Source organism: Plecotus auritus (genome assembly GCF_963455305.1).
Source record: "Plecotus auritus genome assembly, chromosome: 7".
NCBI classification, from domain to species: Eukaryota; Metazoa; Chordata; class Mammalia; order Chiroptera; family Vespertilionidae; genus Plecotus; species Plecotus auritus.
The window spans coordinates 145218709-145238991 of record NC_137774.1 but is presented as its reverse complement, the minus strand read 5'-3'; the positions used below and the strand labels follow the sequence as shown (position 1 = coordinate 145238991).

General features: G+C 36.9%; 1 protein-coding gene across 1 annotated transcript in view; it reads left to right on the top strand.

Annotated features, from left to right (window-relative positions):
* Positions 1-20283, top strand: part of ZSWIM6 (zinc finger SWIM-type containing 6) — a gene marked incomplete at its 3' end in the record, with an annotated part of 198959 nt that overhangs the window by 162552 nt on the left and 16124 nt on the right. Inside the window, exons 5-7 of the mRNA XM_080681775.1 lie at positions 12903-13082; positions 17538-17714; positions 17996-18142. Coding sequence (XP_080537901.1) covers positions 12903-13082; positions 17538-17714; positions 17996-18142 — 504 coding nt within the window. The remainder of the gene's footprint in view (positions 1-12902; positions 13083-17537; positions 17715-17995; positions 18143-20283) is intronic.

Sequence of the window (20283 nt, the reverse complement as noted above, 5' to 3'; positions counted from 1 at the left end):
TTGCCCAGAGTGTGGGTGGTTGTCCACTGGCACTGTTATTGGTGCTATGCCAGTAACCACAGAGGCCTTTGTGATGCTTTGTCTTCTGCCTCAGTGTGATTCTGCCCACATTCTCTGACTATTTTGGTAAGGTATATACAGGATGTGAACAGGTTTAAGACCACCCAGTGGATTAGAACCATTCACCATGTGCAAAGAATGCTTTTTCCTTCTTCTTCCCAGGGAAGTTGCTTTCCTAGTTTTGTTTTACTTGGGCTTGTATGTTACAGTGCATCTTTTTGCTGAAATCACTGAGTGCAGATTAGGCTGAGTAGTGGAAAGGAGAGGAAAAGCATGCTGGATGGTGAAGAAAACCTGGATGAGAGCTGAAATGTGCCATGGATAATTCAGAATCTGAATGCTGCACACACCAGTGATTTGATAATTGCCTTTATATACTTTGAGGCATTGAAGCTAGGAAAGCAATTTAAAACTATTGAATTTGTTTTCATTGTAACTCATAGCAAATAATTAAGCATGCTTTGTGAAAGAACCAGTAATAACTTCTGGATGCCAGATCTTCTGCTAGCTGCTGCAAACACAAAGTTCTCAGTGAGTTCTCCTATATTTGGATGAGTCCTTGAAAGAGTTAATATTTCCAAGGGACAGCAAAATGAAGTGTTTGATCATCAAAGAGTTTTATTTTTAAAGCTGGGAATGTTTCAGGCATGTATTGGAGGGGAAGGAAATCAATGCCCAAAGTGGGACTCTGAATTCATAAAATTTGGAGAATGACATACTCAATTTGGTTAACTTGGTTATTAAGGCTGATTACAGCTTTTGTATTGTTGACTGTTAAGATAAAAGACCATATTTGTTATAGTTCTGAACTTGAATCTAACATTAAGAACATTCAGGATGAAACCTCTCTTTTAGGAAGATAAAAGAACGTTATAGGCAATTTAATAAATTCTTAGGTTTTAAATATTTTTCTCATTCTGTAAAATAGAAATTTTCTAATTAGAGAAATATAAACATGAAAATCTAAGGTGAGTTTTATGAATTTCTTTTTTCATCAAGTCATAGAAATCATTGTTTAAAGTTTCCATAAATATTTACGATCTTGGTTTTAAGGACCATAATCTCTTTGAGATTTAGTTTTCTTACCTTTAAATAGAAATATTAATTCTGACCATGGGGGATTATTATAATGAGTTAATGAGAAAATGTCTGTAAAACCCTAAATATAATGCCTGTAGCTTATAGTAGGCACCCAAGAAATCGTGACTATTAGTGATAATAACCATTATTTAATTACGGTTTTCTTAGCGTTTCTCTAGTTCTTCAAAAGAACTTTTTTTAAATGTAGAATTATATTTCCTTGTCAATATTGTTTTATCTTACAGACTCTTGAGTTTTCCCCAGGTAAAGGTGAAACTCACTGATTCATTGTCACATTATCAGTTCTTTTATATGCAAATCAGTCAGTCCATAACACTACTACATTGATTAATATTTTCCTGATTTTATCTTTGAATTACTTAAAAAGAACTAGTGCTTAATATAAATTTGTTTACTAATTCTGTTTTTAAAAATTAGTATCACACTTGCATCTTTAAAAAGAACAAATTGTGAAAACAATGGATATGAGATACATATTTTAGAATATGTAATTTCTACATTTAATTTAAAGTTAGCTCTGTGCCAACTATCTTAGCTTTTAGTTGTCTTGGTAGTGCTTTTAAGTAATTTTCAAAATCAAAATTCACACAGATATGGACAAATACAGAATTCTGAATTATGAAAATGGATACATTGAAAATAAATCTACATCACATTATTTGTGAATATTAATTTTTTTATTGCTGAGTAGTATTCTGTCATATGCACTACTGTTTGTTTATCCATTCACCAGTTGAAGGACATTTAGGTTATTTCCAGTCTTTTACATTTACGAATAAAAGTGTTATAAACATTTTTGTACAAGTTTTTATGTGAACATAAGTTTTAATTTGTCTTGGGTAAATCCCTAGAGGTTGGATTACTGGGTCTTAAGAAACTTCTGGAATATTTTCCAAAGTGGTTACATTACTTTGCACTCCTAGCTGCAATTATGAGCATTCTAGTTGCTCCACATCCTCGGCAGCAGTTGATATCAATTTTTACATCTATTTTTCTAAATGTAAGGATTATAATAGGGGTATAGTGGTATCTTATGTGGTTTTAATTTGCATTTTCGTTGTGGCTAATGCCACATGTTTTCATCTGCATTTTGCCATCTATATATCTTCTTTGGTGAAGTGTCTTTACAAATTTTTTGCCTATTTTTTATAGGGTTGTTCATTTTCTTGATGAGATTTGAGAGGGCATTACATATTGCAGATATAAGGTCTCCGTTAGATGTATGGTTTGCACATATTTTCTCCCAGTCTGTGGATTGCCTTTTTATTCTCTCAACAGTATCTTTTATAAAGTAAGATTTTTTAATTTTGATAAAGTCCACTATCAATTTTAACTGTTATGTATCATACTTTTGGTATTATATTTAACATTATCTTTACCTAACCCAGGGTTACAGAGATGTTTTTTCTAGAAGTTTTATATTTTACATTGAGGTCTATGATCCATTTTGATTTAGTTTTTTTTTTTGTTTGTTTGTTTGTTGGTTGGTTTTTAAGAATAGTTTTTTTGATTTTTAGAGAGAGAGAGAGAAACATCTATGTGCGAGTGCAACACCTGTTGGTTACCTCCCGCATGCCCCTACCAGGGATCAAGCCCGAAACTGGGCATGTATCCCAGTCAACTTCTGGGTGCATAGGACGACACCAACCAACTAAGCCACATCGGCCAGGGGCTGAATTAGTTTTTAGTAAGTTTATTGAATTATTTTTTAATGAAGTGTATGGTGCAGGTTTAAGCTCATTTTTTTCACATGAATATCTAATTGTTTCAGTACCGGTTATTTAAAAGATTTATCTTTTCTTCTTTGAATTGACTATGAACCTTGAATAGGCCATATTTGTGTAAGTTTATTTTTGAGTTCTTGAATCCATTGATCTATGTACCTTTCTTTCACCACTTGTACATTGTCTTGATTACTGTAACTTTACAGGAAGTCTCAAATATCATGTTAACATACTGTGAGTCTTCAGCTTTGTCTTTATTTAAAATTGTTTCAGCTATCTTATATCTATTCTTTCCATATGTACACAGACACTTGGTAAGGTTTTGAGAGTAGTTGTGTTTAATATGTAAATCAATTTGGGAAAGAATTGGCATCTTAACACTTGAGGCTTTCAATCTATGAATATAGTAACTTTCTGCTTTCTGAGATTGTCTTTATTTCTTTTGTCAGTGTTTTGTAGTTTTTAGGATAGAGATTGTGCATGTTTTGTTAGATTTATAAGTATTTTAGGGTATTTGGGGTTCTTATTTGGTAAATTTTGATCTCTAATTGTTCAATAACATTTTAGCATACTAGTATAGATGTGCAGTTGATTTTTTTATTTGAATTTTATTGCATGACCTCACTAAACTTATTAGTTTTAGGAGCTTTTTTTGTAGTTTAGTTGTCTGCAAATAAAGGCTATTTTATTTTTTCCTCTCTAATCTATGCCATTAACCTCTTTTTCTTGCTTTACTGGCCTGTCCAGGACTTCCAGCATCATCTTGAATAGGAGTGACAAGAGCAGGCATCTTTGCCTTGTTTCGATCTTAAGGGAAATACGTTCTGTCTTTTGCCATTATGATGTGAACTGTAGAGCTCTTATTTTTTTTAACAGATGTCCTTTATCAAGTTCAGTAAGTTATCTTCTTTTCCTAGTTTTCTGAGAGTGTTATTTATTATGAAAGGATGTTGAATTTCGTCAGTTGCTTTTTCTGCATCTGTCAAAGTGATCATATAGTTTTTCTTCTTCATTCTGTTTATATAGTAAGTTATACTGATTGATTTTGAAAGTTGCACCAGCCTTGCATTCCTGTGATAAATCCTAATTGGTTGTAGTTTACTTTTTAAAAAATATATATTTTCTTAATTAGGTTTGCTGATATTTTGTAGAAGTGTTCTGTTTTATGTTCATGAGGGATATTGATTTGTAATTGTATTTACTTGTAATGTCTTTCTCTGGTTTTGATATCAGGGTAATGCTGGCCTCATAAAATGAATAGGAAACCATTCCCTTCTGTTTTCTGGTAGATATTGTGTAGAATTTGTATTCTTTCTATTGTAAATGTTTGGTAGAATTTTCCAGGGAAACATCTGGACCTGCAGTGTTAGAGACTTTTAGCTACAGATTTAATTTTAAAAATAAATTTTCAACTGTTCAGGTTATTATTTCTTCTTGAGGGAACTTTGTAGTTTTTATGAAATTTATTCTATCTAAATTGTAGAATTTATGGACATAAAGGTGTTCATAGTATTCCTTTTTGAGCCTTTTAATGCCTCTAGGATCTGTAATGATGTGCCCCCTTTATTCCTGAAACTGCTGGTTTTTCTTTTCTTTTTTCAGTCAGCCTGATTACAGCTTTAATGATTTCATTAATCTTTTATAAAGAATCAGCTTTTGGTTTCATTGATTTTTTTTTTTTGAGTAGTTCTCAATTTAATTGATTTCTGATCTTTTACTTCCTTTCTTGTGCTTTAGTTTTGATTTCTCATTCTTTTTATAATTTCTTAAGGTGAATATGTAGATTATTGATTTGAATCTTTTCTTTTCGAATATTAGCATTTACTACTATAAATTTCCCTCTAAACTCTTTGATATACTTCATTTGCATTTTCTTTAGGTACAAAATATTTTCTGGTTTCCCTTCTGACTTTATTTTTTACTCATGAGTTATTTAGAAGTTTGTTGTTTAATTCCCAGATATTTGGGAATTTTCCAAATATCTTCTTGTTACTTTGTATGATTTTTCTTTCAAATTTATCAAAGTTTGCTCTATGACCCAGATTATGGATTATCTTAGTGAATATTCTTTGTGCATTTTAAAAAGAGTAGGATTTCATTTTGTTTTTTTCTACTAATGTTAGGTGGAGTGTTCTACAAATGCTATTTAGGTTAAGTTGGTTGATAGTGTTGTTTAAGTATTCTTCATCCTTGCTAATTTCTACTTTTGTTCTATCAGTTATTGAGAGAGGAGTATTGAAGTCTCCATATACAATTGTGGATTTGTCTATTTTTTCTTTCAAATTTGTCAGTTTTGCTTCCTGTATTTTGAAGTCTTGACATTATATGAAGCATTCTCATTTAGGATTCTTATGTCTTCTTGGAAAACTGACCTTTTTTTTTTAAAATATATTTTATTGATATTTTACAGAGAGGAAGGGAGAGGGATAGAGAGTTAGAAACATCGATGGGAGACAAACATCAATCAGCTGCCTCCTGCACACCTCCTACTGGAGATGTGCCCGCAACCAAGGTACATGCCCTTGACCGGAATCGAACCCGGGACCCTTCAGTCCGCAGGCCGATGCTCTATCCACTGAGCCAAACCAGTTTCAGCGAAAACTGACCATTTTTATCATGTTATGTCTCACTTTATCCCTGGTGTAGTATTTCTTATTCTGAAGTCTACTTTGTCTGATATTACATAATATGGCCACTTGAACATTATTTTGAAAATGTTTACATGGTATATCTTTTTCCATCCCCCCTCTTTAATCTATGTCATTATATTTAAAGTATATTTTGAATACACAGCATAGAGTTGGATCTTGTTTTGTTTTATTTTTAATATTTTTTATTGCTTCCAAAGAGGAAGGGAGTGGGGAGAGAGAGAAACATCAATGATGCGAGTGAATCATTGATCAGCTGCCTCCTGCGTGCCCCCTGCTGGGCACCAAACCCACAACCCAGGCATGTGCTCAGACCTGGAATTGAACTGTGACCTCCTGCCTGGTTCATAGGTTGACACTCAACCACTGAGCAACATGCCTAGGCTGGATCTTGTTTTTAAGTCAAATTTTACCATCTCATAATTGGTATGCTTAGACCATTTATATTTAATATAATTATTGATGTGGTTGAGATTTTTAGATCTACCATCTAATCCAGCCGTGGCCAAACTACGGCCCGCGGGCCGGATTCGGCCCGTTCAGCTGTTCTATCCGGCCTGCGGAGCCGAAAAAGCGGAGGGTTCTCTTGCTCTCCCCTCCGCTCCTTCACCAGCAGCAGTGTTAACATGGCAACGTCAGGAAACACGGCTGCAGCTCCTTCTTCTGAGTGGGTGGATTTATATCCGCCCATTCAGTAGAAGGAACAACCTCTCAATCTTCCAGAGGCTCATTGTAATGCCCGTGGACGCGTCTCCTGACATCACCCTGGGAATGCTTAGACACGTTATCGTGGTGATGTAGGGAGACACGCCCCTGGAGAGCACAGTATCAGAGCATTAGCTAAAAAGGAGACCAACAACACTGTTCCCACTGAAGTTGATGTTTTAAAGACCAAAAACCTTTCAACCCAGTCTACATTGCCATCTACATCTACGTCCCGGGCATAATTTGGAAGTTGCACTAAAGAAAATGTTTAATTTACTGTTTACACATTTTGTTCTTTTCTATTTGTTTTAGTTTTAAATTATTTTATTATATTTAAGTTTAATTTGAAAGGCTTTTGTACCTTTCCTTTGTTAGGCAATTTTATTTTGCCTTTGCCATCTTCAATATAAGGTATGTTATTGTGCTATGATTCCTCCATTTTTTGAAGTTTCAGATTATAATAATTAGTGTTTACATTCTTCTTGTTAAAATGTTTGAAATGAATAAAACTATTGAAATAAATAAAAAAAAAAAGACCGTACCCTTTTATGTAATGATGTTTACTTTGAATTTATATTAGTTCACACAAACACTCCATCCATGCTTTTGTTCCGGCCCTCAGGTCCAGTTTAAGAACCCATTGTGGCCCTAGAGTCAAAAAGTTTGCCCACCCCTGATCTAATCATTTGTTTTCTATTCGTCTTCTCTGTTTTTATTCCTCTGTTCTCTCTTTCCTGCCTTCTCTTCTCCTTCTTTGAATTACTTCATTTTCTTAGTATGGTAATTTATTGTCCTTTTTGTTTGTATCTCCTTGTATTTTTTAATGTTTTCAGTATTACAACAAACATTACATCTACTTTGCATTAATGATACCGAATTTTTGGATTGGACCCCGGATTCTTTGTCCGCCGGAATTGAAGAATGAATCCACGGACAGAAAGTGGTATAGCAAAGGTGGAGATATATTGAAGAACAAGTACAGACTCCCACGTGGGGAGAGGGAAGACGCCCACAGAATGGACTCCCAAGTAGGGAGGGGGAGAAGGGTCCCACTGAATTCCTTTCCCCATGGTTTATAAAGACTGCAGATCCCGGTGCCCCATATCCCCTCTGATTGGTCAGTATTCCCCTTTGACATTTGAGGTTCTCCCTCCTCCTTCCCTCTGGGCTTTCTTCTTTTCCATCTGAATGAAGGGCTTCCTTCTCTTTATTTTGTAAATATATACCTTTCCTGCCTACTTCCAGTTCCCTTGTGACTGCACCTGGCTTTTGTCTTATGGAGATGTGACTGCACCTGGCTTTTGTCTTATGGAAATGGACCTTCTAGCAGTCTGGAGCCACATGCTTCTCCATGGACCCCAATTCTAAAAAATCCCTAAGCCTGCCTATGTGTCCCCCTAAAATTCCTGCTTCATTAATATTTTGCCACTTTAATAGAATGTATTCTTAACCATATAGTTCCCTTTAACTCTCCTTCCTTTATGTTATAGTTTTCATCTATGTACATTTAAAATTCCATAAGGCAATGTTCAAATTTTTATTTTCAATAGTCATACTTATTTTAAAGAATTTAAAAGGACAAAAATAGTTTGTTGCATTCACTGAGGTATTTGTTATTTCTATAACTCTTCCTCTATTCCTATAATTCCAAGTTTCCCTATGATATTATTTCTGTTCAGCCTTGAAGAAACTTCCTTTAGTTTTTCTTCTAGACCAGGTCTCTTGGCAATGAATGATAATAGTTTTCTTTAATCAGAGAATGCCTTTATTTCAACACATTTCTTTTTTTTTTTAATGTTAATATACTATATTGATTTTATTTTTTTATTTTTTTATTTTAATAAATCTTTATTCAGATTATTACAATTGTTTCTCCTTTTTTCCCCCATAGCTCCCCTCCACCCAGTTCCCACCCCACCTTCTGCCCTTACCTCCCCCACACTGTCCTCATCCATAGGTGTATGATTTTTGTCCAGTCTCTTCCTGAACCCCCCATACCCCTTTTCCCATGAGAATTATCAGTCCACTCCCTTTCTATGCCCCTGATTCTATTATATTCACCAGATTATTCTGTTCCTCAGGTTTTTAATTCACTTGATTTTTAGATTCACTTGTTGATAGATATATATTTGTTGTTCATAATTTTTATCTTTACTTTTTTCTTCTTCCTCTTCTTTAAGAATACCTTTCAGCATTTCATATAATACTGGTTTGGTGGTGATGAACTCCTTTAGCTTTTTCTTATCTGTGAAGCTCTTTATCTGCCCTTCAATTCTGAATGATAGCTTTGCTGGGTAGAGTAATCTTGGTTGTAGGTTCTTGCTATTCATCACATTGAAAATTTCTTGCCACTCCCTTCTGGCCTGCATAGTTTCTGTTGAGAAATCAGCTGACAGTCATATGGGTGCTCCCTTGTAGGTAACTAACTGTTTTTCTCTTGCTGCTTTTAATATTCTCTCTGTCTTTTGCTCTTGGCATTTTAATTATGATGTGTCTTGGTGTGGTCCTCTTTGGATTCCTTTTGTGTGGGGTTCTGTGCGCTTCCTGGACTTGTAAGTCTATTTCTTTCACCAGGTGGGGGAAGTTTTCTGTCATTATTTCTTCAAATAGGTTTTCAGTATCTTGCTCTCTCTCTTCTTCTGGCACCCCCATAATTCTGATGTTGGTACGCTTGAAGTTGTCCCAGAGTCTTCTTACACTATCTTCAACTTTTTGGATTTTTTTTTTTTTGTTTTTTGCTTTTTCTGTTGAGTGTTTTTTGCTTCTTTGTATTTCAATTCTTTGACTTGATTCTTGTGTTCCTCTAGTCTGTTGTTGGGTCTCTGTATAATATTTTTTATTTCAGTCAGTGTATGTTTAATTTCTGGTTGGTCCTTTTTTAAATCTTCGAGAGTCTCGTTATATTTATCGGCCTTTTCTAGGATATTCTTGAAAAGCCTTATTAACCGTGGTTTTGAATTCTATATCCAGTCGTTTGTTTTCCTCCATTTCTTTTGTTTGTGATCTTTTTCTTTGACGCCGCATTTTCACTGCTTCCCTGAGTTGGTAGGGTAGATTTGTGTGCTAGGTTTCCTATATGGCCCAGTGGGTCTGCCTCCCCAGTTAACCTGAGGTGGACACTCTTGGTGCACCCCTTTGTGGACTGTGTGTACAGCCTTGTTGTAATTATGTCTTGATTGTTGTTGGTATCACTGGGAGGAATTGACCTCCAGGCCAGTTGGCTGTAAGGATCAGCTGTGTCTATGCTGGGAGAAGTTCGGTTCTGGAGACAGACTTAATAGGATTAGACTTGCCAAATTGCAATAGCCTCTGTGCTCAGCTTGGATGGGGTGGAGTCTCAGGGCGGAGCAGACAGTCTTGGCCTCCCGTCAGCCTTGCCCTTGCGCGCACGCGCGCGCCTTCAGACCTCTGCCTTCCCCGGCTCCCGAGTCTTCGCCCAAGAGTCCAGATTCCCCCCACAAGAGCGTGGGTCCCCAGGGGCTCACCTGGAACTGGGGTTCAATGCAGTCAGAACTGGAGCTCAGTGCAGTCAGGAGCTTCTGACTCCCTTCCACTAGGGAAAGCCTGTGGCAACCTCCGCAGCCTTTGTGTGCACTGGCACGTGCGTGCCTTCAGACCTCTGCCTTCCCCGGCTCCCGTGTCTCTGCCCGAGAGTCCAGATTCCCCCCACAAGAGCGTGGGTCCCCAGGGGCTCGCCTGGAACTGGGGTTCAGTGCAGTCAGAACTGGAGCTCAGTGCAGTCAGGAGCTTCTGACTCCCTTCCACTAGGGAAAGCCTGTGGCAACCTCCGCAGCCTTTGTGCGCACTGGCATGTGCGCGCCCCCAGACCTCTGCCTTCCCCGGCTCCCGAGTCTCCGCCCAAGAGTCCAGATTCCCCCCGTAAGAGCGTGGGTCCCCAGGGGCTCGCCTGGAACTGGGGTTCAGTGCAGTCATAACTGGGGTTCAGTGCGGTCGGCGGCTTCCTTCCCCTTTCCACCAGAGAAAGTCAGCCAGGCTTTCAGCCGCCCTTCCTCTCTGCACGCACAAAGACCCTTTGCCGTACCTCCAATTCTCTGTGAGCTTTTCTCTTTCCTTCTAGTTGTAGAATTTTCACTCAGCCAGCTTTCCTGTGGTTCTGGATGGTGTCCGTTCTGTCTTTTAGTTGTAGTTTTGAAATTGTTGTGCGAGGCAGCAGTTTAGGTGCTTACCTATGCTGCCATCTTGGTTTCTCCTATTTCAACATTTCTGAAGGCTATTTTTTCTGGATATAGAATTCTAGGTTGACACTTGTTTCTTTTAACACTTTAAAGGTAATGTTCCGCTGTCTTTTGCCTTTTATGCTTTCTGATGAGGAATCTCTAATTATTTGAGTCATTCCTCTATATGGTATTTCATTTTTCTCTGCTTTCAAGATTTTCTTAACTGGTATTTAGTGATTTTATTATGATGTTTTAGTCATGGTTTTCCTTGAGTTTACCTTTTTTTGTGGTTAGCTGAGCTTATCAGATCTCTAAATTAATCTTCAAATTTGGAAAGTTTTGAGTCATTATTTTTCCCAAATTTTTGTCTCTTCTGGGACTCCAGTGACACACTATTTTCCCACCTGCCTTTAAGTCTCTGTTCATTTTCTGGTTCTTTTTTGTTTGTTTGTTTTTTGTTGTTGTTGTTTTCTCTCTCTCTCTCTGTTCTTCAGATGAGACCATTTGTATCTTCAAGTTCACTGACTTTTCCTTCTGTCTAATCTGCTCTTGATCCCATCCAGTGAATTTTTTATTTCAGATATTGGTGTGTGTTTTTTTCAGTTCTAAAATTCCCATTTAGTCAATTTTTATAGTTTGTACTTCTTTCAATAGTGTTTACCATTATCTCATAGAGTACAGTTATAATAATTGCTATAAAGTCTCTGACTGATAATTCTAACATCTGGTTCATCTTGGTTGGCATCTGTTGATTGTTTTTCCCTTGAGAATTGATCACATTTTGCTGTTTCTTTGTAAGCCAAGTAATTTTGGATCCTGGGCATTTTGAATATTGTGTTGTGAGAGTCTGGGTCCTATTAAAATCCTCTGGATAATTTTTGTTGTTGTTGTTGTTTTTAAGCATACAATCAACCAGAGTAGATTCAGAATATAAGGCCTGTTTCACCTTCTTTGGGTGACAATGTCAATAAAGTCTTTAAGGCCTTGCCTGTGCTTCCTGATGTCTGTTTCATGTACATGAGATGTTACCAGAACTTGTACCTCTTTGTACACAGTATCCAGGATCCCCTTGCTCCTGCTCCTAAGTGGAGGGCAAGGTCCCCTTTTCCCAGTCCTTTCACCAGGTAGATGAGATTTCTCTCAAGTTTTTGCTGAATATGCCGTCTACAAAGTTCCTCACTGGGGCGAATCTTATGTCCAGGCCAGAAGAGAAGAGAGGGAAAAGAAAACAGGAAATCATCCCCATGTGGCTTGCTTCCTCATGTTTTGTTTCCATAATCTGTTTGCTATTGTTTACTTTTCGGAGTCCCTAGATTGCTGCTTTTTGTATTTTGTTCAGATTTTTTGGTTATAATCATGGGGAGAGATAAGCTGTGGTGGGCTTATCTAGTTCAATCACATATTGTTTTTCAGTTGGCATTTAAAAATATGGAAATGTTAATTGTAAATATCAGTGGCTTAGATAGATTGTGACCACTTTTATTTTCTTGTGGTAAAAGTTATTCGCTATTTAAAATACCAGAATTTCTAAGTGAAGATGCTTGCTAATATTAAATGTGGAAGAACATAAAACATCTCTTTTGGACAAATAAAACATAATGATCATTTCTATCTTTATTATTCATTTAATACAACTGATTAAAATAAAATACACACAGACACTCACACATACACATGCCTTTTCAAAGCAAAGGTGTTGTGAATGGCTTTGAAGTATTGGTATCTACCTTGTTTTAAAATTAGTAAAGAAAAACTTGAACTTTTAAAACTTACCTCTTTTCTGAAGAATGTAGAAAGTAATAATACATTTTATCAAAACCTTAATTCAAATTATGAGTTATGTCTTCTAAATTCACTTTGGCTTTTACCTTGAACAGCAAGTGGAATTTTGATTAATGTTTAGTGATTTTATTCACATAAATACATACATTTAGTGAGTTCATTTATATAAAGATTAATTCCTGGTTAAATCATTTAGGGAAGTATATTTAAGTGAATTTTTTTAAAGACATTATTGATATAATATAGACAGGCATACTAATTAATAAAGACAATGAAGCTTGACACTCCTATAAGGAAACTAGGAAGTTGTTTATTTGTGCTCATTATTTAGAGTGGCTTTTTGCAGTATCCATGTATAAAATCTGTTTTTAAATTAAAGTGGCAAACTGGACCTTAGGATTGTACTTTTTATTGACTTTTTGTCCAAAATGTTACATAACTAGAAAAGTATTTAACAGTAAACATTTGAAATATCTTTTCATCTTTATTTGTAACAAACAGTGTTTCAATCTTTGGTTCAAATTCAGTTGTCCTCCTTCCATTAACTCTGCATGGGGTTTGTGGCTTGGATTAAAGAGAGAATTTTGTTATAAAAATGACAGATTTGAATTCATTTTGAAATGGTTTAAAATTTATCATTAGCTATTAGAATTGAACACTTTTATAATTTTTTTAATTTACTGCCCTCTCTCCCTTTAAATTAGGTGCTCTGTGGATGTGTATAGTTTTAAATCCCCACTGCAAGTTGGAGCAGAAGGCCAGTTGGCTAAAACAGCTGAAAAAGTGGAACAGTGTTGATGTCTGTCCATGGGAAGATGGAAATCATGGCAGTGAATTACCCAACTTAACCAATGCTCTGCCTCAGGGTGCAAATGCCAACCAAGGTGAGTTCACAGTAATATTCTGCTTTCTTCGTATCTAACTAATTGTGCACATACATTTATGACAGTAACTTACAATGAATATGGGAAAATAACTTACCATAACTCAAAGAATTTAATGTGTTTTGACTGTGAATATGTATTTTAATTTTTACCTGAGACCATTGTGTGCTTTTCTTCATATTCTCAGAATACAGAAGGATGTAATACTTATATATGTTAAATGGGTTATTTACAGTTATATAAAACTACAGGTGAGGTCCCTCAGCCTGGCTGGCGATCGGGCGATCAGGGTCATCTCGCCCAGTCCGAGGGGAGGGCCTGTGGGAGGTTGGCTGTGGGAGCACACTGACCACCAGGGCGCAGCTCCTGCATTGAGCATCTAACCCCTGGTGGTCAGTGCACATCATCGCAACGGGTCGACCCGTTGTTCAGCCGACCAGTCGTAATGGTAGCTTAGGCTTATATATATATAGATTATATGGTATATAAACTTGCTTATTAACTTTAATTTGAATATTTTTAATTTAATAAATCATGGTATAGATTGGTAATATTGAGAGGTTTGAGCAGCTGTGTGTTTTTGTCTCTTTTGGTCAATTCATATTTGGTCTACTGCGTAGTCAGTTAAAAAGTGTTAGTTTTAGAATATAGCAAGTAAGAATTTTATGATGGTTGGAAGGGGGGTGCTGTTGGCATTTGGACTAGGAAAATTCTTCGTTGTGAAGGATTGTCTAGCATACTTATTTCTACCTACTGCAGGCTAATAGTACCCCGTACTTCGGGACAACTAAAAAATGCACACAGACATTTCCAAATGTCCTCTGAAGAACCTCTGTCTTACATTTCCATCCTGTTTTTTGTTTTTGTTTTTTTGAGCTTCTCTGTTGGATCAACCCATTTAGCTCAAGTCCCTCTCATCTTTTTTTTAAATCTTTCCTCGGCTTAACTATTTTTTCTCAGCTACTATAGCATTTTCTCCTCTCTTTCAGAACCAAATCCTTAAAGTAGTTAACGCTTACAAATAAAACTTTCATTCACTAATTCATGTCACTATTTTTGTGTGATTTTTGTGCTGTTGCTGCCTTTTTCTATTTTGTTTTTGAGAAAATTTGAAAGACTTTAAAGTTATGGAAGATGCAAGATGAGAGTTATATGATAACAGAAGGATCCAGAATCAAGACTGTCATTCTGTGTGTCCTGGAAAGAGATGACAATGTGCTGAGTGCGAATGTGGGTTAGCATAGTGTTCTCAGTCTTTATAAAGAAAGAATTACATGTATTACTCCACAGGGACTTGTCCAATGAAAAAGGTGGAAGTTTTAGGACTTGGGAAAGATGATTGGCTGGCTCTGCTTTGTCTAGAGGTATTTACCTTGGGAAATCAGTATTTGAAATCTGTCATATCTTTATTGCTCATGATTTTATATAACTTTTAAGAAAATACATTTACCCCTTATACCCAAATTATTTTCCAGAAGCTCAGAATTTTCAAGTTTAGCAATTCAACATCTTTTCTCTTGCATTGCTAGGAAAGGATATGCCTACATCTATGTAGGCAATATCTTGAATCTTTTATTTCTTTATATTTGGAAGTTACTCTGTTTCACTCCTTAACCTGCTTTTGGGGGAGCACCATCCTAACATTTTACACTTACTTTCTATTTGGTTACTTTCTCCTTGGTTAAACAGGAATATTCCATTGGCTTTCAGAACACCCTTAAACAGTGGTCCAGCCTCCATATAAAACAGTTCATTTTATTTATGGTTTGGCCTAGGGGTATGAAGTCAGGACCTAGTTTCTGAGGGCAATATTTATAGCTGTTGTGCCTAAAGGCACCAGGGCTCCTGTTTTTAGCATAATGCTCACATCCTCTAAAGGGGCTGTCAGAAGAGAGCTGAGCAGGCTGCTGGGAGAGCCTGCCGTGTGAGCCTCTGTGGTGGCCAGCAGTGCCTGCAGCTGGGTGTGGAGGGTACAGATAGTGGGCAGAACTGCGTGTGTTGGTGGTATATTGAAGTGGAAGGGCAAATCAGGCCCTGACTTTGCTGAGATTAATTGTTAGAATTAATTAACAACAGCAAAAACAGTACTAGAATCCACACCCTTTGAAAGAGTAGTTTCTTTGCGTTTTTAAAATGTATGACAGTGGTAGCCAATTTTTAATTTTTTTTATAAAAGAACTAATTTCTCCCATTTTACCTTTCTGAATTTCTCAAGTTTTCTTCAATAAGTATGCATTGTTATTCATACATTTTATTAAAAATTTGGTTAATATAATGTTTCTCTCTTTTTTTTTCATCTTAATTGCAAAAATCAGAAAACCACAGACAACTAAGATAAAAATTGACCATAATTTTGCCACCTAATCAAGCCAACTTTTTGGTGTGTGTGTTTTTTTGTCATTGTCTACATACATAATCAGTTTTTTCTGTTTCCCATATTATTATAAAACTTTGTCTTACATTTTCATTTAAATGTTAATTTATTAGTATTTAGCCTTTTTTTGTTAAAATTGGTTTTATTGTTCTCTTAGAGGTAACAACTGTTAAAAGCCTAGTGTGCCCTATGCCTTTCTCTATGCTCATACAATCAATACAATCAAGTGAAAAGTTAGTCTTTATTTTTTTTTCTAATGGAATACTATTTTTGATACCACAGTGAGGCAAATCACCAGGTAGAATTTCTCATTCTTTTAATACATGCATAACATTAAGTTGCTCTTTTAAAAATCTCCTTTTAGTTTTAAATTCTATTTCTTTGATTTGAGCTAAACAAAATAAATGAAATGACAAAGCCACTTAAACATGTGTGAGCTTTGCACTTTGGAATATTTGATCAGTTGACTATGAGAGGTGATGGAACCCGTTCTTTATTGGGTAGGAGTATATTTATTCTGCTCAGAAAAGGCCATAATAGGTTCAAAAGGCCTTTAAATGTAAGGTCCACTCTTCCCATTTATAAGATGTAGAATTAAAACTACTGCTAGCTAGGGGTCTAGGCAGGGGCCATAACACATACATCAGTATCTATTACTCTCAAATTATGTCATTGATGCATTTTGATATGTCTGCTATGCTTAGATATATAGATATCTATGTTGACTCGAGACCAGACTGAAGTAGTGTCTTTCTGTTAAAGGCCTTCAGAAACCTTTCAGCTGAAATAGGTGAATTTGGATTGAGGATATCTGTGTTTTGATCTTGATTGCCATTGCCTCGCTATGTGACCTTGGCATGTCACTTTACTTCTATTTTCAGTTTAATCAGCAGAATGGAGAAGTTGGGCTTGATGAGTTCTCAGAGCTCTTCTTGATTTTCTTTTTTATTTTTATGATTTCCTAATGTCTGTGCTTAGCCAGAGCTCCAGTGACAGGAAGATGAAACATTATCAGCTAAGGAAGCTCCAGATTTTGCTTCTCATTTAATTAAGCCTCAGAACAGTGAGGGTGATATTTGAGCTAAGTAAAGTACACCTAAATAAAAATAGTTCGTTCCCCTAATTTTCAGTTGAGGCTCACTAAGTTTTGTGCCATAGTTGAAGGTAAGTCTGGAGTGGGGACACAAAGGGTGGGAGTGCAGGTAGAATTTGGACCATGTTATCCAGAGGAACTGAATATTCCCAGGAGTGTGGGTGAGAATATCCTTTATTCCCCAAACATTTCTTTTCTCCGTCAGGTCCTGAAACTTGAACCCTCTTCGGAGTGTATGCTTCTGCTCTTTTGTGATGCCCAGCATACACTATGCTGGGGACATCACACCAGTCATGGAACCTGCACAGGAGTCAGGAGGCAGCCTGTAGGGGCAAGGTAAGTGCGCTGGTTTGTTTTGTAGCTATGTTGTGTGGCTTTGTGAACTGTTAAATATATGCATTTATGCCCTTTGGGATATAAAGTGGCATTTAATCATTATATCCCAAGAAGCATAATAGTTTTAATTGTGCAAAACCGCACAATATAGTTAAAAAATACAACCAAAAGCACAACCCTTCTACATATCTTTAAAGGCTGATTGCATCTTCCTGAAAGGTTCCATGGCTGGTGTCACATCTCTTACATAGTGTTTGTGAGAGCTGTTGATCCCATCAGGGCAGCCCACCACAGCACCTCCGAGGTGGGGAGCAGTGAGTTTTCGTGTAGTTTCTGTGCCAAGTGCCTCCTTTGAGTGTATTTGGCATGAAAACCAGACTTGACAGTTCTTTTTGCAGGATGCCTTTAACCTTAGCTTCATGGCTGCAGAGTGTTTGTGTTGGATAAAACAAGTGAGTGAATGGTGGCTCTTTGGGCTAACTTGCCTCCTAGTACTTAGGACATGAGAATATTCACCCTCCATCCTTCTGCGTAGGGGGTGAGGACAATGCGTGTGGGTTTGCTCATGAACATCTGGCCACAGAGTGGTATGACTGATTTATTCACATATGAATAATAGCTGACACGGCTTTCTGAATTGTGGAAAAAACAGATTCATCGAACAGGCCACATCGGACAGTGTTCACCCGAGCCATTGAGGCATGCGATCTCCACTGGCAGGATAGCCACTTGCAGCACATTATCAGCAGTGACATATACACCAACTACTGTTACCATGACGACACTGAAAACTCCCTCTTTGACTCCCGTGGGTGGCCCCTCTGGCATGGTAAGTGCCCAAACCGGAAAGACATTTCCATGACTTACTTCTTTGTGTAGTTTCTATAGTATTATTGGAGTGGGAGGAGGAGAGCAGAGGCCATTCAATGGGAGATGGATGAATGCTTGGCAATAGGAGCTGAGTTTTTTATTCAAATCGAAGTTCAGAAATGGTTTCTTGTGTTTTTATAATAGTATTTTGGGAGGAAAACACCTTACTATTAAATCCTGTTTTTATGGATATATATGACATTGGCAACTTTCTCTTGCCCCTTAACTTTCTGTTTTTAGAACATGTTCCTACAGCCTGTGCAAGAGTGGACGCATTACGTTCTCATGGGTACCCCAGAGAAGCATTGAGACTGGCAATAGCTATTGTTAACACGTTAAGGCGGCAGCAACAGAAACAATTGGACATGTTCCGAACTCAAAAAAAAGGTGAATGTGAAGGAGTTTGTTTTCATTGGAAAGAATGGGATTCTTCATGATGACATCACTAGGTTTTGTGCTTTGTTGGGAGAGATGGCTTTTAAAATGAAAGTGATGGGGATGGCAGTACTTAACCACTCATTCAAAATATTTAATACCCGATCTTTGAGAAATTTTAGGAATTTTTTCCCCTGGCTTAATATTGTAAAATGTAAAATTTTTTTAAAGTGTCTTAGGTTAGTTAATTTTTTTAAGGGGGAGAAGTTTTTATTATTATTGTTTATCATTGGTACAATTTGAACCAAAGGAAGGGGGAGCTTAGTTTGTCAGAATTATCTAAAATGTAAGTTAGCCAAATATCTTATTTTGTGACTGTGTTTTAATTCTAACAATAGGGTTCTGGAGGTAAGACTTGCCTATGTTGGAATCCTAGCAATCGGTCCAAACTCAGAGTCCTTGGGCAATGACTAGACCTCTCTGTGATTTAGACTCCTCATCTGTGGAATGAGGCTCAGTTGAGGACCTATTTCTTAGAGTTCTTGAGAAGATTATTAATCCTTTAAAGCACTTAAAGCAGGGCCTGGCATAGTGTGAAATTACTCTAAAACTTTTTACTTGTTATAATTTGTACATAAGGACATTATATTTAAAGTGATCACTGCAGAAAACTCCTCAGATTTTTAAAATTCTGTCAACATTTGATGATGAACTGTCAGCTGACAGAACACATTTAACTTCTCTTTATCTCAGTTTATTAATCTTTTAGATTTTACATTAAGCATTACTGAGTAGTGGTTAATTGCAAAGAGTCTTACATGAATGAGGCCTTGATCAGAAAAAGAAATACGTATGTTTTTTCTGGATAATCTATGTACTTTTGTTCCATCTGTAGGTATAAATCTTTTTATGTTTCTTTGGCAGGATTGTGTTTACTCTGGAATTTTATTTTTTATTCAGAAAGATAGTTTTAGTTGCTGTTGTTTTTTTCTTTTTATGTTTTTAATCCTTGGTTGATTATACACACTCCACCTAGGATACAGCTAAAAATTATAAAAAAGTTGTTGAAATAGGCTGGAGGTTAGATTTTTTTTGTACTTTTAGTATCTTCTACATTGAAAGTATCCTATCTAATAAAGAGGGAATATGCTAATTGACCTTCATGCCGTTGCAAAGATGGAAGCGCCCACAGCCAATAAGGAGGGAATATGCTAATTGACTGTCCAGACCTCAAAGATGGCGGCGCCCAGTCCCCTCAGCCCTGCCGGGGCGGCAGGTGGGCCCGGCTGCTCCATGCACCTGCCTCTGGAGTCCCCCAGTCCCCTCAGCCCACCAGCTGCCCAGGGTTAGCCCGAGGCTCAGGTAACCAGGGTCAGCCGAGGCTTGCGCTGCCGGCAGTGGCAGCAGCAGAGGTGTGATGGGGCGTCGCCTTCCCCTGATTGTTGGGTCGCCTCCCACCCCTGAGGGCTCCCAGACTGTGAGAGAGGGCAGGCCGGGCTGAGGGACCCCCCCGTCCAGTGTATGAATTTTCATGCACCGGGCCTCTAGTTATAAAATTAATATTATCATTTATATGATGGAAGAAAATTCCGAAGGTACAATTTGAACCAAAGAAAGGAGGAGCTCAGATAGGATTGGATTATAATATTCTTGATAATCAAGACTTTGTTGTTCAATCTTTCATGTTCTTCACGTCATCACTAGTTACCAGATATGCTTGCAAAATATGCTGCTTGGGCCTTTAGAAAATTTTCCTGAAATTCCCCTTCTCCTAAATACATATAATATCTGGCCAAAAGGTATTTACTTCTGAAAAGTATAAAGAATGATAATATTTAAACTAAGGAAGATTGAAGCACATTTTATACTACAAAAGAGAGCTAGCTCATGATTATCTGATCTTTAAAAATCATAACCTTTTAAGAACTGTCTTTAAAATGAGTTTAATAAAAATGTTGCAAATCTAAGAAATGCAAAGCATATAAAAATGTTAGCTCATGTAGGTAAGTTAGAATACATGTTAAGTTAGACTCCTTTGGTTATCTTTGAGGCCACTCTTAAGATACATTTCTCTTTTATCCTGGGAGCAATGAAAACCTTTATTTCAGATTATTCATAAGTATTCTGGGATTACATATCTATACCTATATTTC